We start from the raw sequence: 24,914 nt of genomic DNA, 5'->3' as shown, positions 1-24,914 counted from the left end.
ACAGACAAATCACTTAATGAAAAAGGAGTGTGGAAAAATCATGGGCCTGACCCAGGACTCTGACTGAAATTCCCACAGAGGAACAAGGAAAACCTGAGGTCACTGCGCTATTTCAAGTACACACCATCTGTGGGGTCTGCACAGTTTCCTTGAAAAAACATCATGAGCATAATGCAGGGAAGTGCCAGGGTGCTTTTTTTTTTTTTTTTTGGGGGGGGGTGGGGGGGAGGCAGCGTGCAGTGCTGTTATTTTCCCAACTTGCCCAAAGCACAGTCTGCTGGGCGGTGCTGCATGGGGGAGAGCAAGGCTTTGGCACAGGCACAGAACATGCCAGGTACTTCACTACATAAGGTCCATCTCATTTCTTCCTCCCTTTAGCAAATCCAGCAGAACGGAAGAATTTTGACAGCAGATTCCCACTTGTCTATAGGGGGAAATACAAGAGTAGGAAGGAGGAGTTGGGGTTTTTTAATGTTACTGTTGTTCTCTCTTCCTTTCAGCCCTCCTCCCTCTTCTCTGGAGCTGCAGGTAATGAAACAGTTGTCACACAGGACTACCAGCAACCTGATTATTTCTACAACCTAACTATGTGAGCAGACTGGGATCCTCCCTATCTAGGTATCTGGAAATATGAAATTGTAACTGTTAAGCAGAGATGAGTCAGTAAGGGATGGGCATCAGGACTCAGCACTCACCATGCAGATACAAGAATGGATGGTGAAACCCATCTTTTAGAGAGCAAACCCAGGCACTGCGGGCAGAAGCTGAAGAGTGGCACATAGCCAAGCAAGGGAACCTGCTTGATGGCTGATGGGTGTCAGGAGGAAAGATGTTACTGTGAGGGTGTTCAGACATGAGACACCCATGGGCTGTGGGATCTCCATCCTTAGGGGTATTCAAATCTCAACAGGACAAGTCCTTAAGCGACCTGATCTAAAATGGAAGTTGATCCTGCTTGGAGCAGGTGTGCTGGACCAAAGAAATGCCTCTTCCAACCTAAAGTATTCTGTGATTCTATGATTTTTAGCAAGCTTGAAGAAGTGGCCAGGAGACTGAACTGCTACTATTCCTATGAAATCCCATCTTGGGATCTTCTCTTTCATCTGAGGCACAAGTTGAAACATTAGATGGAGAGAAAACTCAAAACTGTGGTATGTTTTGACCATGCTTCTTTAAAAACTCATTGGAATCAGAAAGAACAATAGACAAAAGAAATGCCAAACCTTTGTTGGGTTCACGTTTAAATCTAATTTCACTTTAATGACAGAAAAGCCTGAATAGAAAATAAATAAATCTATGATGAATGCATTTAATCCTTTCAAAATATTCAATCTTGGTGCTAAGAAATGTTATTGTTATAATTAATTGCTGTTAAATTATAATTTTCATTATCACAGAAATATATTAAATGGAAGAACACTTAAAACAACCACTGCGTTGAACAGGGATTAATAATAGCTGATTTCATAGCCTTGCTGAACAACCTGTTTAGCTCACCCAGTTTCCATGGTCACGCCATCATTTACTATTGTTCAGCGCGTGCTCTGTGCGGAGCCAGACCCACTGCACTGCTCTGAGAGGCTGCCAGCAAAAGCAGGAACACTGCAGGTAAGCCAGGCCACGGCTAAACCAGCCTGAGAGCTAAACTAAATCCCAAAGGTGAAAGCTGAATGAGGAACAGCAATAAAAATATTGTGGATTACAATAAAAATAACTTGTCTAACTGAAGGAACCATGGTATTTATAACATGCAGTTATTCCTAAGAAGGGACTTTTTAAAACGAATGGATTTTAATGAGATTTGAAACAAACTGCTAATAAGAAGCATTAGGGGAAAAATCCCTAATCTTCTCTGGCTCTAATCTGCGAACCCATCCTGCAGGGCTCCAGCTGAAGTCCTGCAGTTGTTGTCTCTTGAGACTGGCAGAACTGGTGCCTTCACCTGTTGCCTTGTTTAAGGACAGCTCCAAAAAACTGAACCACAATGTAAACCTGAACACACACATTCCAATCAGTCACTCTGTGCATCACAGTTCTTTAAGAAATCCATGTGGTAATTAAAAAAATAGTAACAACATATCTTTCTTCCCATGGCCTACCTGCTTTATTGGCACTTCTGAGGTACAAGCAAGTTGCACATAGATTCTAATTCCTCACCTCAATATTGTCCTGCTGGTCTGTTTGATTCCAATCTAAAGGTCATTTAGTGATCTGCTTTTGAGGGACAACATGGCATGTTTGAGCAAAACCATTTTAGCCTTTGGAGTTATGCAAGCATGGGGGGGAAAAAAAAAAAAACCAAACCAAACACCTTTCCAGCACAGCATTTCCTACCCGTGTAATAACTTTTGAAGTAGTACCATGAAAAAACCCTTTCTTTGAAACTCTCAGAGATCTCTCTGAGATTTAAAAGGTGACACAAATTTGGAGGAATTAGTTGGATTAAATTATACTTTGAACACCTTAAATATGTATCTTCCATCCAGAAACACCACTTGTTTTTCTAGTCTGAAAGTGTATTTGTGTGTCGTACTGATTGTGCAATGCACTGACTACACAAACTGAACAGCTCTACACAGATACAAAGGTGCAGCTTCCAAAGTTATCTGTGAGAGCTCCCAAAAATTTACCTTTGCTTACTGCCTTGAACTTTTAACGCACTAAGACAGTTAAGTGCCAAACATCAGCAGCTCAGCACAATCAATACAAGAAGCAGCCAAACACTCCTGATCAAAGTCATTTCACTGATGCTTTCTTAATCACATTGCACATGGGCTTTCCAGTTGAAGCTTTTACCTCCCTCAAAATGTGAAACAACAGTGGTCTTGGGGTTTTAAAAGAAAACAAGACTATGAAATACAGCAATCAATACAGGAAACGCAGAGGGCAAGAACTTCTGAAAGCTAAGGGAGTGATTAATGATCCCAAGTGCCTGTGATATGCTATTAAAAAATAATTCAGGTATTGGTTAAGCACAGAACTATTGCCCGTTTGCCTCACACAGGTGAGCAGGTTCTCTGAACTAAGACTATCTGTCTGCTCACACCCACCCTGCACACCTTCCCAGCCCCTCGCAGGGATGGACGTGTGTACCCCAGCATGAGAAGGCAGTGATGATACCTCACACTGACTGTGAGCACCTTATTTGTGTGTTCCTGAAGCCTGAGACATGACAACTCACAGATTCTCAGGTCTCCAAACTTAAAACCATGTTTAAGCCCAACTCAAATAGCCAAGACATTTATGAGTAAGAAGCAGCTCCATGAATACCTTTGTGAATATGAAGTGCACCTGCAGCTGGTGCCAGGGAAATGCTTTTAAACCTGGTGTCAGGAGCTAAACCAGAAGGGAGAGCTGACTTATGAAGCACAGAAGAAAACAGATGTTCTGGTGTTACGTGGTTCACAAATGTAACTTGAAAACTTTGCTAGAACCTGGCTGGGGTTGGCCACGCTGACAGAGACTGGAGAAGACATCAAGACAGCCCCCTGCCCAGCCCACTGAAAGGGGCACTGTGGAGTTTCAGGAAAAACAGGGCAGGGGAAAGTCCCCTCCCAGCTGTTGTTTTGTTCTGTGTTGCCAGAGCTGGCAGGTGCCGGTCCCGGCCCTGCCATACCCAGCCTAGAGAGATGCTCTCCTGGAGGCAGTGCCCTACTATGCTCCATCCCTGCAGATGATGTCATGGCCAGGACATGCTGCATGGCTCAAGATTTTACAGATTAGGTGTCCTTAAGTGTGCCTGTTCTCCAGGACGATTTATAATTGCTTTTATTCAGGGGAAAAAAAAAAAGTTATCTGCAGCAGGGAACTGGCTGGAACACAGCTGGCCCCAGGTGCAGAGGACATAAGCATCTTTCAAGTGGCACAGAGTATCTTCAGCATCACTGTGCTGACAAACATCAGTGCAACTCGGCTATTAGGAGCAAATGTTCCCATAAATAAGGATTTATATAATGGGGACTTTATAATATACTCTATCAGGCATCATTAGTAACATACTTACTTTGGGTGAGAGACAGTATGGGAGCAGCAGTGGATTTATGGGAAAAATGTGCCAAACTTCCCTATCTGGCTCTGTGAACGCCTTCGTAAGGGCAGCAGCTATGAACAATCACATCCAGAGGCACCTAGCAAGTAACCTGATGTTAGAGGCTGATGGGTTATCATCACACCTGCAGAAGCAGTGCTAGTGCCCAGGACATCACCTCGGGAACAGTCAGAAAACTGTCTGTGGGCAACAACTTTCTCACATGACTCCTTGAACGAGGAGGGACACACACCTTCCCCTTCCCCTCCCCAGGCAAGGTTGTGAGGGTGAAACGCCACTGGCGCAACAAAGCATCATCACGCAGAGTCCACCCAGGCTTTGGCCATGGCCCCCTCCCACCAGGGGAGCAGAGGTGCACACACCTGTGCTGCAGGGCGGTCACTGCCCTCCCAAGGAATTACTGTTATGGGAACAACAGGAGACACAGAGTGTTTAAAGGCAGGGCTGACCCCAATCATCGACCTCTCCAGGTATGAGAGTAACAGAGGTCAGAAGTTTATAACATAACCAACATCTGACGTTTCTAGACACCTCCCCTCTTCATTCCGGGCCTTAACAGCCATTTCATAACGGCTGTTGCTCATGAGAAATCACAACCAAAGCACAGGCACATCTGCACGTTCAGAGGAGTCTCCTCCACTGTATTGCCGGATAACCTAGGAAAGCTGAAACAAGGAACACACCCTGAAAAAAATATGGCTGTTGCACTACCAGGGCAAGTCTAGTTTCCCTAGAAGTAACTGTGGAAGGGTACTAAAGATGCAGAATTAACTGTTACCCAAAGCAAATTATAGTTAGTCAACTACAGATTAAACAGCCAGGTTTTCACTGTCATTGTTTCTTGGAACCAATTCATAACCAGATCCTATTTTCAAAAACTGCAAACACTGCCTGGACAAAATGAGCACTAATAACTGGAATTTGGGAGATTTTTGGAAGGGGAAGGCTGAACCCAACAAACAGTATCAGTGCGGAGAAGCTGACACCAAAGAGAGGTCAATTACTTGAGAAGAACGAAGGAGCAGGTTTGGATCTGAGACAAAACCCTATGAGCTGTATCGCTGGGCAGTGTCACTGCCTTCCATGGGGTTGCCTTGGTTTACATTATCTGAGAAGTGGGCTCTACATGTGCACTGATTTTTCTGAAGAGTTTGCCCAGGCATTAAGTTAAATGTAGGTGTCTTGATTGAACAATAAGGTTCTCACCCAAGAAATATTTGGGCAGCCAACATTTCTTTTGTTCAGATAAACTCTTAAATCTCTTTGTCACAAGGAATTGTTTTGTTTAACCTTTGCAGACCTTTAGAGTGCTGTGGTAATACCGATCAGTTTTGTACCTTGCCACCAGGCCTTATTCACTGTCTCTTTGCTATGTAATTCTGCAGCTACCCTACCTGAAAACTCAATTAAAATAGAAATAAAACAGACAAGAAAACTTAAAGAAACCAACCTCCAAGCCAAAGCAGTCCTCAGAAACATGTGCCCGGCCATTTTGACAAGGCAGAGAGAGGCCTTTGCAGTCTCTGCATGGGACAACAAATCCCATCCCTGTTGCAATACCACTGGGGGTGATAATTTTCCTGTTTGCTGACCCAAGAAATATTCAAAGCCTGGAAATGCAAAATCATACTTTTGACCTTGTGCTGCCTCAGCCCCCCAGCAACCTGGATACAGTTTTACTCAGGAGAGTGCAGGACTGTGCATTCTACCGACTACCTGTTGCACAGCAAACTAACCCTGACCACTGCAGCTTTGCTGTGTGGGTGTAACCAGGCCTGGGCTTTCAAGAGTGCCAGCTCCTATTTTTATCAACAAACCCAACTTGACTGAAGATGGAATTATCAGCACTTCCAGTTATCTTGTGAAAAGGCCACTCGGTAATGCCAGATTTTTCACAAGACCTTTGAAAAGCCATGAAAGTGGCCCCTAGACTATGCTCCAGTGTCTGTGTGTCTGCATAACTGTACTGTTCCCCTCAAAAACTGAAGGGCCTTTTTCTTTAAAGCCTCTTTCTAAGTGAAACAGTGGGGCATTCAGCACGGCTACGAGACTGGTTAATATTAGTTTGGCTACAGTAGTTCTCATCCAACAAAGGAGGCTCTCAGCTCAGGATACCCTCGCTCCGGCAGCAAGTGGACAAGGTCTTTTGTGTTAACGTGGACTCTCCCGGCCATCACGACCTTGGACTCCACATCAAAAGGCACAAGCATGAGTGGTCACCACCCCTCTGCTCTTTTCGCTGAAAGAAATGCAAGGGTTCAGCCACGTGCATTTTTAGGAACAGCAAGCGAGTTTAGGCTCATGTGACAGCCTGCATGTAATTCAGGAGGGCAGAACTACTTCAGGTGGTAACTCTGTTCAGTAAGTGAAGGAAATGACGTGGTCAAAGCTGCCTTGAGAGTAAGATCCTCGTCCCCAAAACACCCCTGCTCCTATCGGTGGGGAGCACACACACTATCTGCTGCTTCTGCCTGCCAGGCCACCACCTTATTCTGCCTGTACTGAATTTCAGAGCTGCTGGAATGCAGAGTAATCCACAAGTTTCCTACTCTCTCTACGAATGACCACAGGGCTAATTTTGAGCTGGGAAGGGAGTTGTTTTCCTAGTGCTTATTAAACAATTTTCTTCTTTGTACATCACTTCACTTGGACAAGGACACCGGGAAAAGGGCTATTACCTGCCAGTCCCAGATGTGAGTTTCCAAATGAAATTCCAGATTTGATTTCTCATGGGAAGAGCAAACCAGATTCTAAACCACCTTATTTATTTTATTCTATTTCCTTCACCAGAGCTTTTAAAGTTAACAGGGATTAATTCCCAGTATTTGGCTTAACAGTTTTCCCAAATCCATCTGTTGAATTAAGATAATTCATTTTTACATCAGGAAAAAATACATCATTGTCATACCCTGCCACTTCATAGCTGATACTTAATACTCCTCAATTCCACTTAAATAGTACAAAAAGACCTTCAGAGCTGTTAGTAATCAAATACTCTTTCAATGAATTCTTACATTCAGACTCTGAAGAGAAGGGGTGCACCTACCAGACCCCCCAGATTTTGTGAATCGCACTGCAAATCCGTAATTTGACTTTTTCACCATTTCTACTTCGCTTAGGTAGTATGTCATGCACTTTAGTAGTCAGAGCATGCACCCAAGAGAACACAGAAAGACCAAAGAAGTGACGAAATGAAAAAATAGATTTGAGAAAGACCTCAGGAATGAAAACCTACCATTGTTCTGTCTTTTTATCACCACTTTCATCTCTGCCCATGGTTTTCTTTTATTGCCCCACTTTCCACAGAAGTTAATGGCAAAACCCACCAATCTATTTGCATACGGGCTCTGGGATAGGAATAATACTTGTAACAGGAACCTGTCCCCTGATGTGGTCACAACACGCCTACGGAACACTGGGATGGTCTGTGGCAGGGACCTTCTCCGAGACACTCAGCGCACAAACACACCAGGGCCAGCTCCTGCACGAGCACCAACGCCTGCACTGCCAGATCTGCAGAGCTGTGGGGATTTACACCACTTAAGGACATCACACAAATCATTTTACTGTTCTAACTCGGGCAACAAACCACCCCCGGGGCATTCCAAATACTTTACTGTCCCAGGTGAAAGTACCTGCTCACCAGCTTTGTTTATTCCACATTTTCAGAGCCACAAAAAGTGCACCAGAATTACTCTTTTTTTTTTAAACAAAATGCTCCATAGCCTAGAGATCTGGTTTTAAATTTTCTTATACACACAGTTAAAAAACAAATATTACAAACACAATTTAAATAGGAACTGAAGAGACTACAAAAAACCTGAGGCAACAGCTCAGAGTTGTAGATTTTCACAGTTATTTCAGCCAGGAGCCAAATCCAATTTAAATGTTTAATTTTTCAGCTGTACCAACACTGACCATTAGTAGCAGAAATATCTTGCCCTGTGCTCTTTTAACTCGCCTTGTCCATCTTCACAAGTACCAAAAGCCACAATCGGAAAAGGTAAATTTCTGGAAATTTTGAAGACACAGAAGAAATTCCAGAGCTCTCTGAAAGAAAGCATGAACTTGGGACAAAAGGTCTTCAGTAGCTATGGAATTATCAAATTCTGGTTTATTTCTCTTAACAGTGAGAAATTTCTTAGTCCTTATTTAATCATGAGACCATGGTAAGAGTTTACCTCGCAGTAAAAATGGAGTTGCCATACTGTCCTGAACAGCACTTTAAAACAGGGAAAATACAAGAAAACCTTAGACTTGACTTCTCACTGTTTATTCTGAAAGAAAGTCTTGCACAAGGACTTTCTGTCAAGTTTTCTTCAAACTCTCACTGAGGTTTGTGGGGTTTCTTAGTATCATCACTGGGAGAGAATGGGAGCAAAAGTTTTGAATGCTTTTTTTTAAGTTGCTGGGTGGTTTTGAATTTTCTCTTTCACAGACAAAACTATTCCAGAACCTTCTGCATCACCATCTTCCACAGCTTTGCTATACATCATCTAGGCAGGAATTTTAAAAGTGCAGAGGCAAAGTTAGATAGTTTATGTGTAATAAATTAACACACAACGCGCGCAGGCAGTAAAACATGGCTTTCCTCTCTGGCTGGCCCTTCCCAATTTAAAGCATGCAACACAGACTCCCCATGCCCTGCTGCAATATTTAGGACTAGGAATAAATGTGTCTGGGTGCCACTCCACAACTTCTACAATCTAACTGTGGGCTTTTTCTTGTGGAAAGGGCAGAGATGATAAGGTGGCTCTGAGAAGTCTGGTCTCACTAGGATCCTCTGCCTCAGCTCTGGGCTGCAAGTGAATGTGAAAATAGAATTTGACCAGTTGGTTGTCTGAGCAGACAAATATCAGTCCTAGCAAGTGATTTGCTACAAATGTCCACTCTAACGAAGAACCTGTTAGTTGCAACACTTCCCCAGCCATTTCCTCCATGTTAAATTCCTAAATTATGCACTCAATTAGTTGGCCAGATGGATTTTATAACTTGCACGTTTAAAAATTTCCACACATAGAAGACTTTTCACCAATATTCGATTACCATCTTTGTTTCAGATGGCTACAATGCCCCAAAACTCAGTCTGGGATTCAGATATGTTTGGAGGAATCTTTACACTGGGAAAAGTAAGGGTCCAGCCATCACAGAGACGTGCTCTCAAAGCACTGCATTTGAGATCATTTAAACACTTCAAATCTGACAGGGCTTCCAACCATGTAGCTTCTGCTCATGTGTTCACCAAAGCCCCAAGGCTGAAGGATGCTGTGACACACACAGACTTTGGAATGGTTGCAGACAGCAGACAAGCAAAATTTGCCACAGGAACATGAATATGTTTGCAACTTCAATGGATCTGAGAAAGTAGAAAAAAAAAATAATCCATGTAAACCAGACACGTTTCATCTGGAATGAAATTCAGCCTTCCCCCATTTCACCTTTAAGAGAAATTACCATGACAAGAAATGCCAGTGACCAATTTGGTAGACAAAGTAGGATGTCCTATAGTTCAGTAATCACCGCCTGTAGCTATGCAGGTCACTGCTAGCAAGAGACTGAAATCCTTTAAAAGGTAAAACTTGCAACAAGGAAAACAGCTGTTGAAACTGTCTTTTCAAAGCAGATCTCACTGCCCTAGCGCAGGATGGTGCTTCAGCAACTCCTGCAAACTTGTCCGTTCACACTGGAGCTACCTGCTATTCCTGGGCATAGGCAGGAATTTGGGGATAAGATTTTCTTGCAGGAAAAGCTGTGGGGAAGCTCTGCCTCAGAATAGAAGAACAAAGAGGATGATTTTCCTGCTGTTGTGTAGCCTGGATGGGAACCAATCTATTCATCCTATCTAAATTATCGTGGCCGATTATCACTGACCACTTAAAAATAGAAACTGCCTGTCTCTCTTTCTATGACAAACTAGAACCCAGACCAAACCTACCTGGGTGGTGGCAGATCAAAGGATCACACAGCCAAGGAGCTCCCCTGCTGAAGGGCACTGCTATGGGAGTGAGTGGTTTGCCCCAGACACCTGAAATACTGACACAACTGCATATTGTTTTCTGGTGTGGGTAGTGCTGTGTAGCCACAATCAAGTCTTTCATCCCCACGAAACAGAGTTTATAACTGATCTAAAGCCAGGTTAAACACCTCTGGCAGGAAAGACAGCTCAGCCTTCCTTCCTGCGGGCCTATTCCAGCGGTCACTACGTTAGGTGTCAAGCTTTTCAAACCATACTATTTCTAACACAGCTCAGAAGTAGTAATAAAGCAAAGGAACTTCCTCCTAGGCAGCCTGCTCACCAAAACACATCAGGCTCCCGCTAAAAATGACCATTTTCCAGTCTGAAATGCAACATTGAAAAAAGAAACAAGATGGAAAGGTACCACAGAGCAGGGTTCCACAGAACTCCTCTGAAAGCTGGCTTTGCTCTGGGGCTTTATCAGGAGCCCACATCCAGCTCATTCCCATCCCCCGGGGTTGACATCTGTAAGGACCACTGGAAATTTCACACCCGGGGCCTAGCCTTCAAGCTGAGACCCAACTGCCCAATTACACTGCGGGAGCTGAGAGCAGGCACCAAGCTACTAAACGACAGGAACGTTAATAAAGAGCAGGCTGCCTGTAAAACAGGGAGAAGGAGCCTGAGCAGCTTCTGGTGGCACTGACGGTGGCTGCCTCGGCTGTGGCAGGGGACACAGACACAGGGATGTCCCTCCCCACCCCTGCCAGCTCTCACAGCTGCCCCGATCCAACCCGCAGGATCTCGCTGCCTGAACGTAGCACAGGTGACGGCCATGGGTTAAAATTATCACACATCTGCTTTGCTTTGCATTTAATTCCTCAACTGAGCAGGACAAATCTTCTCCACTGATGTACCCTGCACAGTCTACACGGCAAGGCGTTTTCTACAAACAAGTTTTGGGGCCCTGCCTTTACTTGCAGGGAGCTACTCCAGCCCTGCAACACAACCCCTTTCCACTGCACAAGTGGCCATGAGAACCACAACTCCCCACCTAAATTTGACATGATAGCAACCACTGATACCATCTCTCACTTATTATCGCAGGACTGGCAAACTAACCATAATAAAAACTTACTGAAACTTAATAAACGAAACAGAACTTGCTAAAGCATTTTTCTCCCCACACCTGCGCAGACATTCTCACGAGCACCAGGACTGAGTATGGTGAACTTCTCGATTACCATGCACAAGACTTGAGGGTTTCCTCGGGCAAAAAGACAGCCTGGATTCGCCCCTAGCAGTGCCTGCTGCCCTATCCTGCTCCACTCCTGCCCGTCGAGGTGAGTGGGACCTGGCATCTCCTCCAAGGTGACCTTTCTCAGATGCAGCAGAAGGAGCCAGGCTGGTCCCTCCAGCGCAGCCCCACAACCTGCAGCACTGGCTTCACAACCCACTGGCACAATGCTGGAAAATCTGCTTTCAAAGCGCCACAATCAGCATCAAGTCGAACAACAGTTTCCTCACAATCATCACTTCAAGGCATTTAAAAGAGGTGGAATGTAGGAGTGCCTAGGCAATCACTTAGGATCTGACCTGGCTTTGTTCCAAGCATTTTGGGGCAGAATTAGGCTGGCTCCTCTTTTCCTTCCCTGTGAAGCTGCCAGGGCCAGATCTAACGTATTGTCTCTTAGGAGAGAGGAGATCAGGGAGAGTTGTTCTCTACTCATTGCTGATTAACATTTCTGCTCCGTACAGGACTTGAGCACTTGCTCCGTGTTATTTTAGTCAAAACAGTATGTTCCCAAGTGTTTCTTTTAAGGAAAACTCCCAACCTTCACTAGATCTGAACACCATCTCGCTGTGTCCTAGTGCAAAGCTGTGAAAATTCCAGGAACTGTGAAAAATGAGGGGCAAATTCAGTGGGGGGAGACCATGAGTACCGGCCCTATAGGGTGCCAAGAATGGTGCTGCTGTAGAGAGCCTTCCTACCTGAGGTAAGGGGGGTGAAACACAGTCATAAAGGGGGAAAACACAAAAATAAAACAAGGCAGGAAATCTTCAAAAAGTACTTTTTACCAGATGTTGAAGAAGGTTTGAAACGTACCTGCTCTTATTTGTTTGTACACCTCCACAGTAAAAAAAGATAAAACAGGTGATAAATTTGTAATTTTAAAGTATTACAAACATTCAGCTCACCCCTGCTGGCTCTGAGTCTGGATGCACTGAGCCATGCCCAGTGCCACAGAACACCCCACATTTTCACCAGAGCCTTCTAGCAAGAGGACAAGAATCATCCCAAAATTTTACAGCTACCAATGAATGGCTTTTAGATATTCTTCAAACAAAGAGCCATTAATCCTAAGAAAGACAACTTCTGTGTCAGCAGAGTTAAGCCACTCCCCTCAGAGCACAGAGTATTTTGTATGGTTATTTAGCATTTCATGGAGTATCTAGTGCGTAATTTAAAACGTTTCCTGTACCTCAGCTCCACCCTGAACAAGATCATCGGCAGCACTATTTTTCAAGCCTGTCTACCTCCTCTGCAGTGTGAGTAAACAGCTATGGGATGGCTACTTCAAGGTCCTTCCTCACAACTACAGGAGAACTCACTCTGCTTTATCTTTTTTGTCAGAGGAAATTGCACGATATTTAGGAAGAGCATCGAAATTTTTTTTTTTTTCCCCCTCAAGTCTACACAGTGCATTCCACCGAAGGGAAAACTCACTTTCTGTGCTTTCAACACTGTGGTCTGCTTTCCTCTTTCAGTGTGATGTAAACACACAGATAATGGATTCCTGAAGCAGTGACCCTGAAAATGATAAAATCTGCCTTCTTTAGACTTCTAACTTAACCAAGAAAGAAAGAAGCGTGAGCCAGTATTTTTTTTTTCCCTGCCATAAAGTTACCTCGTTCTTTTTAAAGCAAGTACCGCAGCCCAAGATCTGACAGATGTCCAAGATAAAGCCTCTAACATATTCCCTCGTGTGCACGTTTGGAGCCTGGATTTTCCATGCCTTGCCTGAGGAATGTCTGTGTTGCCAGTGTTCAAGATGCTGTCATTTTATCTTATTATATCCAGTAAGCAGCCATTACTGGGAGCCAGTTTACAAGATAAACAAAGTATTATGAATGAAAGATTTTTTTTTTCCTCCCTCCTTCAGCCAGCAAATAGGCACATTCTTTGCACTAACCAGGCTCTTCCTCCCTCTCTGACAGGAACCGCAGGACCACACTTGTGGCACAGGCCAGAGCAAAATAAGAAACATGCACAGAAGGGCTGAACTTCACTGTACTCAGGCTGCTCTGGGATTATTTACGGAGTCACATGGATATAGTGGAGGAGGAGGTTTGGTTTGGGTTAAGAATTCTTTTTTATTTTGAAACTGCAGTGGTAGAGTTCATTCATCCCCGGGACAGGGCTGACACAGAAACAGCAGCGCTGGTTTTACCCTGTCTGTGGCAGAGAGGTGCTGGGCACAACCCTCCTAACAGCACTGCTCGTGATCTGGGCTGGCAGCACAGGTCAAAGGCCTGCCCTTCAGAGAGCTCACCACCACTCCCCAAAAGACACATCTGTTTTCTCACACAGATAGGGCGTTTAATGGGAAGACATTAAAGGACATTCTCCCTCTCTGAAAGCAGAGCAATACAAAATGAAGAAAAGTGGGAATGTTCAAGTACCTGAATGCTTTCTCGAAGATATTCTACAGCAGAAGCAAACTAATTTGTTTGGAAATTATGCAACTGTTCTTCAGTTGAAGAGGTTAAGCCACAGTGCACAGAGTTACAAAGGGCTCGCACTCGCACTGCAAACTGCACCCGAACCAGCTAGGATTTCACAATTAATTTCCAGAGTTACTACTGTATATTGTTTAAGGACAAAATAAACAGAAAGGCCACTTCCTCACTCTCCCCCTCATTGTTCTAAGAGACTTGGTGTGGGTTAGCACTCATTTGGAGTGCTGAGTGGCTCGGAGGTCCTGTAAGACCGAGGACACCTCCAGAGAGATAAAAGCCACTCGGTATCTCTTAAAAGAACACAAAGCTTGTTCGTGCAGCATGGCTTTCGGACTCTGTCATTAACACCTTGCTGCAGTGAGAACAAGCCCAGACTAACATGTTTACAGGGATCATGCCATAGCAACACCTACCAAAAAACCCGGCACAGCCTTACCTTGCAACTGCTTGAATCTCCCTTCCAACTGGTTATAGTTGTACTGCACCTGAGCTGCGTATCCTGGGGACAAGGGCCCGGGCATACCGGCTGGTTTCTGTAATTCCATTTACAGGTGACACCGGGATACGACGAGGCGCAGCATAAAGGACCCCCGGGTTTCTCTACCATACATCCAAGTACATCCCAGCTTCCTCAGCACTTCGGCTGCAGTCCCTGGAGGGAAGGCTCTGGCTGAGCCCTCGGTAAAGAACAGCTCCGGTTCAAACTCCAGCCGTGCGGCTTGGCGGTGGGGAGCTGTCGCTAACGGACTCAAAGCACCGGGAGGGTTTCTCTGGCGGCTTGTTTTTTCCCCCGCCGCTCCACCGCAGGCAACTTTCGAGCGCTCGAATCCGGTTCCAGACCCGAGCGTGGCTCTGGCAGAACCGACCGGCGCGGCGGGGCCTCGGCCCGGAGGAGCAGCAGCGTGGAAGCGGACGCGGAGCCTCGGCAGCTCTCCCGGGAGCCGCGCACACCTCCGACCTCGCCGCCGGTCGGTGATATCCTCGGCAGCGCCCGGGCAGGGCTGATGTCACTCATTACCATACGGCAGCGCGGGGAGGGAGCCGAGGCCCTACCAAGGGCCAAGGGGCAGAGCCGGGCGCCTCACGCAGTGCTGGGGCTGGCCCGCTGGGGGGGCAGCCCGGGGAAGGGGGGCAGCGGGGTCCCCAGCCCTCTGCTCCCCACCCGCCACCGCGGCCGCCGCGGGAGGTGGTATCTTCCTGAGCCCAGCCGGTGGAATTACAATCTTTTGTTCAGAGCCTCATGTAACGGAAAAGTCTCAGATTACTATCGGATGAAAAGGAGGGCACTGCATTTATCTGCGGGACCGTTCGCTTGAGCAAGGAACACAGGAGCACTCAGTCAGCAACAGGCGACCGAGGGACGCGGGAAGATGCACGCTCCTGCCCGCTGGGAACAAACCAAGGCTTTGTGGAAACCTTCTTTAAACAGCCAATTCCTGTCGCTTAGTTTTATGTTACTTGTTGATATTTGGGGATTTTGACATCTCCTGTGCCTGTGGCTCCCTGCCCACTGCTCAGCGTGCTGGGTATTACTGCAAGATTAATGGCTGTCTGGGCTGTGCACTGCAGGGGGAGGGCTGTAACGTGAAGAAGGGTGCCCTGCCTCTGACTGGCACCTCAACACCCTGCTAGAACACAAACCTGCCCCGCAGCAGCAGCAGGGCTCAGTACCAGCCCTCAGCTCCTACAGACAGTAGGAGACAGAGGATGTCAGGTTTCCTTCAGGGCCACCAGCACCCAGCCCTCACTTACTCCTAAACACAATTTAAAGGTCATTCCACATCCATATTCTCAGGACACAGCATTTGCCTGCTCGTTTTTAAAACTGCTGATCGTGTTCACACAAATGTTTTCTCTATTTTTCTTTTCTTGCATTTCCAAATTCCTTTCCAACAGAATCCGTGTTCTCTTCCCCTCCCACTCCATCCCCTCATTAAACATTTCAAAATGTTGCCTTTGTTTGGATACTGTCGTTCCAAAAGTTTTTAGTCACATAGTAACTTATGTGAGGACAATTTCTGTGGGAGAAGCTCAGTCCACTCCCACTCGCTCGCTGCAGCCCTATCTCCCCCTAGGCCTAAGGTGGAAACTCAACCAGCCACTACCAACACACCAGGGAACAGACGTGCAAGAAGTCCAACCGTGAACGCTGCCAACTTAGGGAGCAGTGGTGGAAGGCAACACTTCTTAAGTGAAGCTGGGGTTTCCAAAAACCCGTGGACTGTTGAAAACACCTGGCACATGGCTCCCGATGTCATAAATACGCTTGAAATACTTATGGCTTTTAGCTATGGTTAAAACAACACAACCCTAGTCCAGAGTTGCTTATTGTATTGACACAGAAGGTCTTGTACTGGCGTTTTTCAGTGAACCCCTTTGTATCAATAAAAGACTCCTGGTACTACAGCAGAGCTCAGGCAGAGCCCAAAACATTTCTGAGAGTTGGCTTCATTCTTTTCAGCCCTACATACACGTGGCCGCCGCAGAGCGCTCAGCTGCCCCAGCCAGAGCTGATGGTGTTGGGGCAGAAAGCGAGGGTCCATGGGGGCAGCTGAGGAAGCACCTGCCCTGTTGCTGCCCCCTCCTGCTGAACCTTCCCCTCAGCCTCAATTCAGCATGTAGGGACCCACACACGGTGGCTTGCAGCCATGGCATTTCCCACCTAGGGTGGGAGGAAAAAAAGGGCAACACAAAAATCCAAAAGGCCCCAAAAGTCACTGGGGCAGAGCGTAGTAAGCCGAGCCCTTAGCACACGAATGCGAACTCCCCCCAAGCTCAAGGAGCATGTTTCACCCAGCACACAAGTACAGACTTATTTCCGTCACAATTTTTTTTTTTTTCCGGCAGCTTTCTACCAACAGCAGCTTTGCTTGACCTATGTTATAATTAAATGAAACCCTTCCCCTGGAGAGCAGGCAGGCAGCCAGGTCCTACCTGCAGGCATATCAGCTCATTACTGTCCCACCTTGAGCAAACAGGTGTTGCTAAGCAAGCTCAGAGGTAAAACTAAAGTCCAAGTGACTGACAGCAGACCTGGAGCATTTTTAACACCGTGAAGGCTGTAACTCAGAAGCCAGGAACTTTTCCACAGCTGAAAACTTTCCCAACACCTTAGGCAGGTGACAGACTAATGCACATGGCCATTATTAAAAATATTCAGAAGTAAAAATATTACAAAAGCACAACACCGAAAACTAGAAATAAGCATTTGGCTTTGACCCATGTAAAACACAGACTGGCTTTCCCCACACCATCATAAAACATTAACACCACATACATGAATTTATACTTTGGGCTGTCCCCAGTGGGACAGCTGAATCTGGTAAGCTTAACCTTCACAAGAAATACTGAACAAAAGGCAGGCTTTTGGGTTTTGTGGCCCTGTCCCCTCTCTGTCCCTCTCAATTCTGGCCTGCCTAGTAGTACTAAATGCTACCTTAAGAAAAGAAGGATTTGCAGCCAGAAAGGAGCAGTGCAGGCTACACAGCGAGTAGGGGGAAAGCTGCATGAAAAGGGAAGAATCTGTGTTTGAAGTTATTTGGTTCCAGGTCTGACAGAGACGAGCGATCCCTACGCTTGGTGCAGGACTTGGCAGCACTCGCCGTGCTTCTGACCCCGTTATAGCTGCCACTCAGGTTGGCAGTGGGGTACAACAGATGTGACAGGCTGCTATCGACGGTGTCAGCTCCTGGGGATGGCCCTGAGGGCCAGGTTCTGCTGACTTGCCCACCGAGGCATTGCTGCTGCTCTGCCGGGCCTCTGCCTATGTTCTGCAGGCTCCACTTCACAGGTTGGTGTAATTCAGTGGAGAAAGAGCAAAGCAAAATGGGGATCCATCTGTGTTTGTGAAATGCTACACCGTATGCAGCAAGGCTCCTTAACAATGGGCGTCCTGCCAGTTCCCCTTTTTATCTGAGTCCCATCAATCCCAAAACATTCATTTGCTGTTGACACCAAATTAGCAAACCCAAGGCCTGTTTACAGCCGCGGTGCAGCGATGGGCAGAACCGATCCTGAGGCTCCCCTGGGCACAAAGCCCTCCTGTGTACCTGAGTCCAAGCCCTTTTCTCTGTCTCTCTCTAATTAACTAAGCCCTTGACAATACTAATTAGATAATACGTTATGGAGGGGAATGACTGCTTTAAAGCCATAGATAAGGTGATTTTTGAACACTGGGCCAAGTGCAACTTATCAAATCAACACAGCTTGGAATTGTCTGTGGTGTAATTCACCACTGATTACAGCATTGGAGGAAAATCCAGGCTAAATCATACATAAATATAGTATATCCAGGAGGGAGGACTTTGCTGGGTTTTTCCCCCTCTAAATTTTGTTCTCACTTTTTTCCAATAGCTGTGAAATAATTTCTGCTTGCATTCTTTGAATTGTACCTCTTCCCTAGTACTTGACTGGTAATGATAGCTTGCATTACTTGTGTATGTGTTAAAAGTAAATAAAAATGCAAGTGATTATCCACTTAACTATAATGCAAAGTGTGAATTGGTTGACATGATTAGAGGCCTCTGCAAACCTCAAGGAGAACCAGAGGCTGATTACAGTGGTATTACAGATGTACAAGTAACATCTGGAAGCAGGTGCTTACCCCAGAACAGAAATGGATCTGTCTCAGGATCTGTCTTTACATGGTTCTGAAAGTTGCTGCTGGAGTGAATGAGCTCTGACCACAAAGGAAAAATCTTAGAGCTCGCAGAGTCACCATCCAAATCCCTAATCAACAATGTTTCTAAGACTGAACAAAACTACCACTTCTCTCACCCAAAAGAAATCCCTTAAGAAAAAGCTTAGCATATTCTCAAAACAAGTACAGACAAAAACCCTGTAAGAAATTCCCGGCCAAGGATCCAGTTCATAACTTGTGCAGAAAACAAGTGGTAAGCATGCAGCATCAATGTTGCTCACACAGCTAGAACTCGGAGAGCTAGAAATGCCCCATCAGACTACACCATCTTCCACCAACCAAGCCAGTAGTGGCTGCCTTTACTGGGTCCACAATGAAGAGAGGATGTGCAGTGCACTCAGTGTCCAAACCAGACCCACCCTCAAAATACATTCACTTAATGCTACATGAAAACCCAAGAAAGCCACGTACAGAATGTTCCCTGGGTACCATAAAACAAAAGCATGCTTTGTACTGTTGTGTCCTCAAAGAAAGAGGCGATTTTACAACTCCATGGAAGACAATTATCTTCCTAATGGGAAGCAGAATGCACACCAGAGCTTACAATAATTACAAATCTGGTTAATCATCACCCTTGTCTTTCCTCTTTACTCTTATTTGCTCTTGTAAATTCTCTACTTGGTGACTAACTAGAAAAAAATTACAAGATAAAAAGGATGATTTATTAAATCTAAAATGCCACAGAAATCATATAACATTTGCTCTTTTCCTGAAAGAGGGTAAAGTTCTTACACATCCCCTCAGCACCACAGTTCAGAACTGAGAACTCATGACCGCTTTTGCTTTGCTGATACCCCTCGTCCACACACTAACCAGAACCTCTCCCTACACATGCAACAGGGCAAGGAAAGATGGTCGCTGCTGCAGATTGTTCTAGAATGTAGTAGGAAATTGCTTTTTATATCATATTTGACAATTTGCATAATATTAACCCTGAAGAGCAAACTGTTTTCCCTCCAGTTTGTATCTGTGATGCTGGAACACAGAGGGAAGCAGCCCACACACTAAGCAGAAATTAGCGTGCCAACTTAATTACCTCTCCTGCAGTCTGAGTGGGAACAGAACCATTCATCTTACAAACCCGCCATTTCCTGCAGTACTTAGCAACTCTCTCAGAAGAAGGTGAAGTAAATACAAACAAACCATCAGATTTTGTCTTAAGTAACATTTCAATTTCAAAAATTATTCCAATTTTCCTGTTTAAAGGGGGATTCTAGGTCAGTGGCAAATACTGAGGTATTTGGTCCTCCCCATCTCTTCCAGATATATTCTCTGTGACTCACGTGGGCTTGTGAGAGCCAATGCAATCAAAAGGCAAGGGAAAGGGGCATGTTAAAATGCAAGAGACAAAAATTTTTATTACAGAGGATTTCTCCAGGTTTTCCTTTAGCCATGTCCAGGGTGGCCTTCCAGCAGCTCCGTGCTGAGTCCCAGGCACAAACCAGCTTTGGCCTCCAGATACACCTGGGGATTGTGACGTCCCTGACCAAAGCAGCACAAAACCTTTGGGAATCTTTCTGCAAATCAGGCCAGAATACCAATTTATTACTGAAACTGGGTCAGTTCCACCCAGTTTCAGGTTTCAGTTTACACAAGTCCCAGATTAACAAGAAAGTTGACATGACTTTGTAACAGCACGTCCTTGCTCACTGCAGCTGTGGAACACTGGCCAGGAATGCCCCCAGAGGAGAGCCACGTGATGAGACACTCCTGGCTAGAAGAAATCAGCCCTGGGGTTGGTTTGTGTCCCAAACCAAAGGGGTTTTGCTGAACTGTGCTGCCTCCCCCAGCCTGTGAGCTCATCCCAGCAGGGAAGACACCCCTGAAGAACTGTAGCACCTACATCCACAGCTTTTGGTTGTGACCCAGGAAATGCACTGGGGTTTGCTTCCTGACCTAGATGAATAACCCTCAAAAAGTCTATTCAAATCCAGCATGGAGCACAGGTATGCACTTAACGTACTCATTTTCTGTGAAATTTAGGCATGAAACCACTTCATTTTTAGCCAGAAAATTATTTTTTATGGATTTTAATGTGCTTTTTTAGAAGCTGGAATTACTTCCACTGCCTCTCCATCCCTCCTTTCCTCCTCTACCTGAATTGCATCTATGTTTATATGTAGGGGAGAAAGAAAGAGAGATTCTTTTCTTCCTTTTGCACTGTTGGTTTTGGGGTGTTTTTTTCCAGTTTGACCATGAACACAGAATATGCACTGTTGCTACACCATAACCACTCAGGCATGAAAATTCAATCTCCTGCTACTCCTGAGCAAAATGGAAATTGGGCAAAACCAAGCAGAGCACACTGATCTTTACAAATCTCCCTAAACCAGAGTATTTATTTCTACTATTTCCCCTGCTTCACATAGCGAGAACAGAAAGCACATAAACTGTATGAATGCTCACCAACACATCCCAATTGTGACCAGCCACGTTCACATGTGGTCAGTTTATGGGAGAGGAATAAAGAAGCACCTCTCCATTTTGCCAGTTCCGTAACTGGAGGAGCTCAAGCCACTAAATTAGAAACCTCTGAGGTTAATTGGGCTCCATACAAAATTTTAGATCCTCTTATACCTAAGCAACAAGGTTCCAGAAAAGCCAAGGTAGTACAGGCTTGCGCTGATCCTGCAGTTCATTCGAAGTAAGACAAGGAAAATGTTAGAAAAATAATTGTTGGAAGTTTGTTTTGTTTTGGTTTTTTTTTTAAATAGCAGACAGAAACATGAACTGAAAGCCTGATTTCTAAAGCCAACATGAAAGAGACATCTGTTTGTTTACTTTCAAAAAACCTTTCATCAAATCTCACCCACAAAATTTCCCCATCTGGGAACTGCGTATCTCCGCAAAAATATTTAGTGATCAATTGACACATACTCACTGTGTGAAACTCATGAAGTTATTATTCCAGAGCAAACCACATTTCATTTTTATATACTGTACAGAATAAATATATTACACACTTATATGTACAAACACTGGCCATTGTCTGACACCCATCCGTCTTAAAGGCTTAATAACATTTAAAGGAAACAAAACTTAAAAAATCCTCAGAGTATATACACATACAGAGAATGGTTGGCAAAAAGATAGTAGTGTTTGCACTGCTCACTAGAAGAGTTCAAAACTGTTAGGAAGAACTCCAGCAACTAAAAGAGTGGAACTTGGAAGTGGATTTTCATCATCCTCTCTACTTGTCTGATCCTCATCCCTCTTCCTGTTCTCTTTGCCTCTTCCCCACCAAGCCAATTAGTCTCAAGGCAATCTGGGTTTATATCTCTCCAGGATATTACCCCAAGATAAGAATCAAAGCTTGGGTTGGAGAGAATGATTTCATCACTAATTTTTCCCCATTAGAAGAGCTCCAAGGTTAACAGAAATTAGTAAACATTTTTTTAATTCTGTATTGAATTTCGCTTCACAATATGCTCTGCTAGACATTATTTATACTTCAGGGAGTGCTTTCATGCAGTATCCAAGCAACAAATAGAAGGAAAAATGCAAGGCACATTGCAGATTTGGCTGAATAAATAAAATAAATACAGAAACATCACTAGTTAGATGCTAAAGACATGAGATGAGAACATTCTCTTCTGCATACGCATTTTTTGTGGAAAGACTTCTTTTAAATTACAGGCTCACAACTAGGTTTTGAAATGCATCCACAGCCAAGCTCATCCCTGATAAAAGTCATAAGGTAAAACTAAAAAATAAAACAATGCCATTATTGGTAGGTAGTTTTTATAAACAATAAATCATTTCCATTGAAGCAACTCAGTAAAATATCTAAACCCAATCTCAGTATTTCAATGACAGGTCTCATGGTTTCTGTCTTAAATATCCCTATAACATCAATTTCAACAGCAGAGAACACCACAGTCCTTTAAGCCTTCAAGTGTCCCATGACAGGGCACTCTGGGTTGGCCCCCCAGGTGGTGCAGGGTCAGCAGAGTCTCAGGTCTCACAGAAGCCCAGGGACAAAGGCAGGTTACCCAGCTGACCATCAGGCTGGTAGGTCTCCTCCTAAATCCTCAGCTTCTGCATGATGTTACCCGTGCCCCACCACTGTGCCTGGCTTAGCTCTCACTAACTGCACAGAGGGTAACTCAGAGTGAGCACTGACAGGGAGTGTTCCTTCCTGGAGCAGCTGGGCAGGCAGAGCACTCTCCTCCTCATCATGCTGCCTCTCCCCTCCAGACTCACCTGTCCCTGCTCCACCTGATGCAGAACCCTGCTTTTCACTCAGCTCAGCACTCAGGGCACCCACACGCATGTCCCCATGCTGTGACTCCTTCCTGATGCCGCGGTGATAAGCGGATGATGAGAACTAAACTAGAGCAGAGCGCGCAGGGCTGTGCCAGCCTAGGCATGGCGGCACCACTCGCGCCCAGGCTCAGTGCAAGCAGGGCAGCACACCCTGAAAGGAAGCTCCTGCAGTGCAAGGGTATCTAGGGCCCAGGTAGGATAAAGCAGATGGACCAGCTCTCAGGATTCCCTGCATGGGCATTTCACTGCTAACTTCCTAAGAGCAGACAGGCACGTGCACGCACGCACACGGAGTCGGCACACATATATTAGTTTTCCACCTCGTTCCTCTAGGTACAGATGGATTTTTATGTTTAATCATTTCTTAACTGCAGTCCAGAACTCCTGAAGATGATTTTGCTAAATTACAAAGTTGCTGTCCAAGCACAGAGTCAGTCCTTTGTGCCTCAGGCCGGCCATGTGTCTGGAGCTCTCCACGAGAAGCTATGAGCAGCAGATTCAGTATCTGCAACCAGGCCAAAATAACAAGACACAGCAGTGCCCAGACCTGGAGATCCATCAGTGCAGGCCCATGTGCTGGCAGGAGGCTGGGCTCTCCCATGGGTATGTCCAACTCAATACTGCTTGGTCTTGAAGGAATTTAAACAGAGACGTAACATGACTGCAGCTGTCAGGCTTTCCAGAGTAGGGCTGCCAGCAGCTGCTCCTATCCTGCTCCCTCCCAAAAGAAGAACAAGCCCATTTTTCCAGCTCCACTCGTCCTGCCTGAGCAGTGTGTGCCAGATGACAGCTATTCACCAGGACGCAATTGCTTTCATGCATCCCTCTGTTATTAAGTAATCCTAAATGCCACCCATCAAGCAGAGAAGCACGCACAATTCCAGACAACTCCAAAGGTACGTTCAGCAGTACTTTTTTCCAGAAACGTGGCTCTGTACTTAGGAAGCTACATGGGACCATGGATCTGGTATCTAACCAGACTACAGAACGTCTGACTTGAACCTCCACGTAGTTTGCACATTACTTGTTTAATCCTAAAGAGAGAGTAGGAACCCCCAAACTATGCATAACTGGTACCAAAAATGCCGTTCTGTTACTGAAGCCATGAGATGCCAATGAGCTCTGTACCAAATCACATCTGCGACGGGACATTGATGAATACAAGTTGGTCACATTTACCTGAAAGTTATTTCACATACTGCAGACATACAGTGACAGTCCTTTTTGGGTCAGCCACTGATGATCTTCAAAAGTAAAAATGCCAAGAACAAAATATTACTTACTGTCTGTTTTTTGCTATTTGTTTCAGAGCCAGTTCTCCAGCAACAGCAAGTTTAAAGGCTACGTTGCTGCTCAGCAGCGACAGAGTGGCTGAGCTGTTCCTGGGTCTGTGCTACAGGCACAGCTCCTCGGTGCTCCCCGCCGGTGCTGCGGGTGACCAGCAGCTCCTTTGCTGCCCTGCTCTCTCCCTTGACGCCTGCAGGACACACAAAAGGATTCTCCTGCTTTTAACACCAGCCTCCTACCGATTCTGGTAAGGTACTGCAGCTTAGAAACTACAACTGAGAAACTGTTCCAGGAGAACATTGGGCGAGGTCGACATTTGGAAAAGCTTTTGCTGAAATAATTCTGTCAGCTTTTATCTGAGAAAAATGAGATTTTTCAAAATAAGCCCTTTCACGCTCACCTAAGTAAGTCTGCATTCGGCCTTTGGCTGCTAAACAAAACCATGGACTAAGAACCACGCTGCCACGTCAGCACTGAGAAGATGCATCTGCAGTTTTGCTGCTGTAAAATTCTTATTTCTGTTTAGTGTCAAGCGAATCCTTCACATGCCCTTCAAACCTGACCTACAAACATCAGTATACAGCTGAGTTCTCTTTCCTTCACCACTTGCTGGTACTTTAATTAGTGCACGGGCATTCAAGTCCCAAATAGCCCAGGTACTGGGTATTTGTGACATGTACTGCAGGAGCTTATTCTTAGTATGCTCTGCCCAAGCTCTAAGTCATTGCATTTTATCCTTTTTTACTGACTCAAGACCTGAAACTTCATTCTGACTGTGCAGATATTTCCCATCTTTAGTGTGTACTCAGAGTGAAACAGTAGAAACTCTGCCCTGAACAGCAAGGACCAGCAGGTGCGTGATACCTGAAAAGCACAAGTGGCATCTTTCTTTTCACTTTTTGCACCAGAGCTGGGGG

General features: G+C 45.3%; 1 protein-coding gene across 3 annotated transcripts in view; it reads right to left on the bottom strand.

Annotated features, from left to right (window-relative positions):
• SPTBN1 (spectrin beta, non-erythrocytic 1) overlaps window positions 1-24,914 on the bottom strand; it is a 91,356-nt gene that overhangs the window by 62,609 nt on the left and 3,833 nt on the right. The window contains exon 1 of one of the 3 annotated variants that reach the window (XM_026845804.1): window positions 14,182-14,667. The exons of 1 other annotated variant lie outside the window; for it this stretch is intronic. In XM_026845804.1, the coding sequence (XP_026701605.1) occupies window positions 14,182-14,290 (109 nt within the window). In that variant the 5' untranslated portion in view covers window positions 14,291-14,667. Of the gene's footprint in view, window positions 1-14,181; window positions 14,668-24,914 lie in introns of those variants that run through there. One more of the 3 variants, XM_026845803.1, reaches the window with a different exon arrangement.

The sequence above is a fragment of the Athene cunicularia genome (genome assembly GCF_003259725.1).
Source record: "Athene cunicularia isolate RWA chromosome 3 unlocalized genomic scaffold, athCun1 chr3_part1, whole genome shotgun sequence".
Lineage (NCBI taxonomy): Eukaryota > Metazoa > Chordata > Aves > Strigiformes > Strigidae > Athene > Athene cunicularia.
The sequence above is the reverse complement of the archived record's forward strand: the minus strand, read 5'-3'. Positions and strand labels throughout refer to the sequence as shown.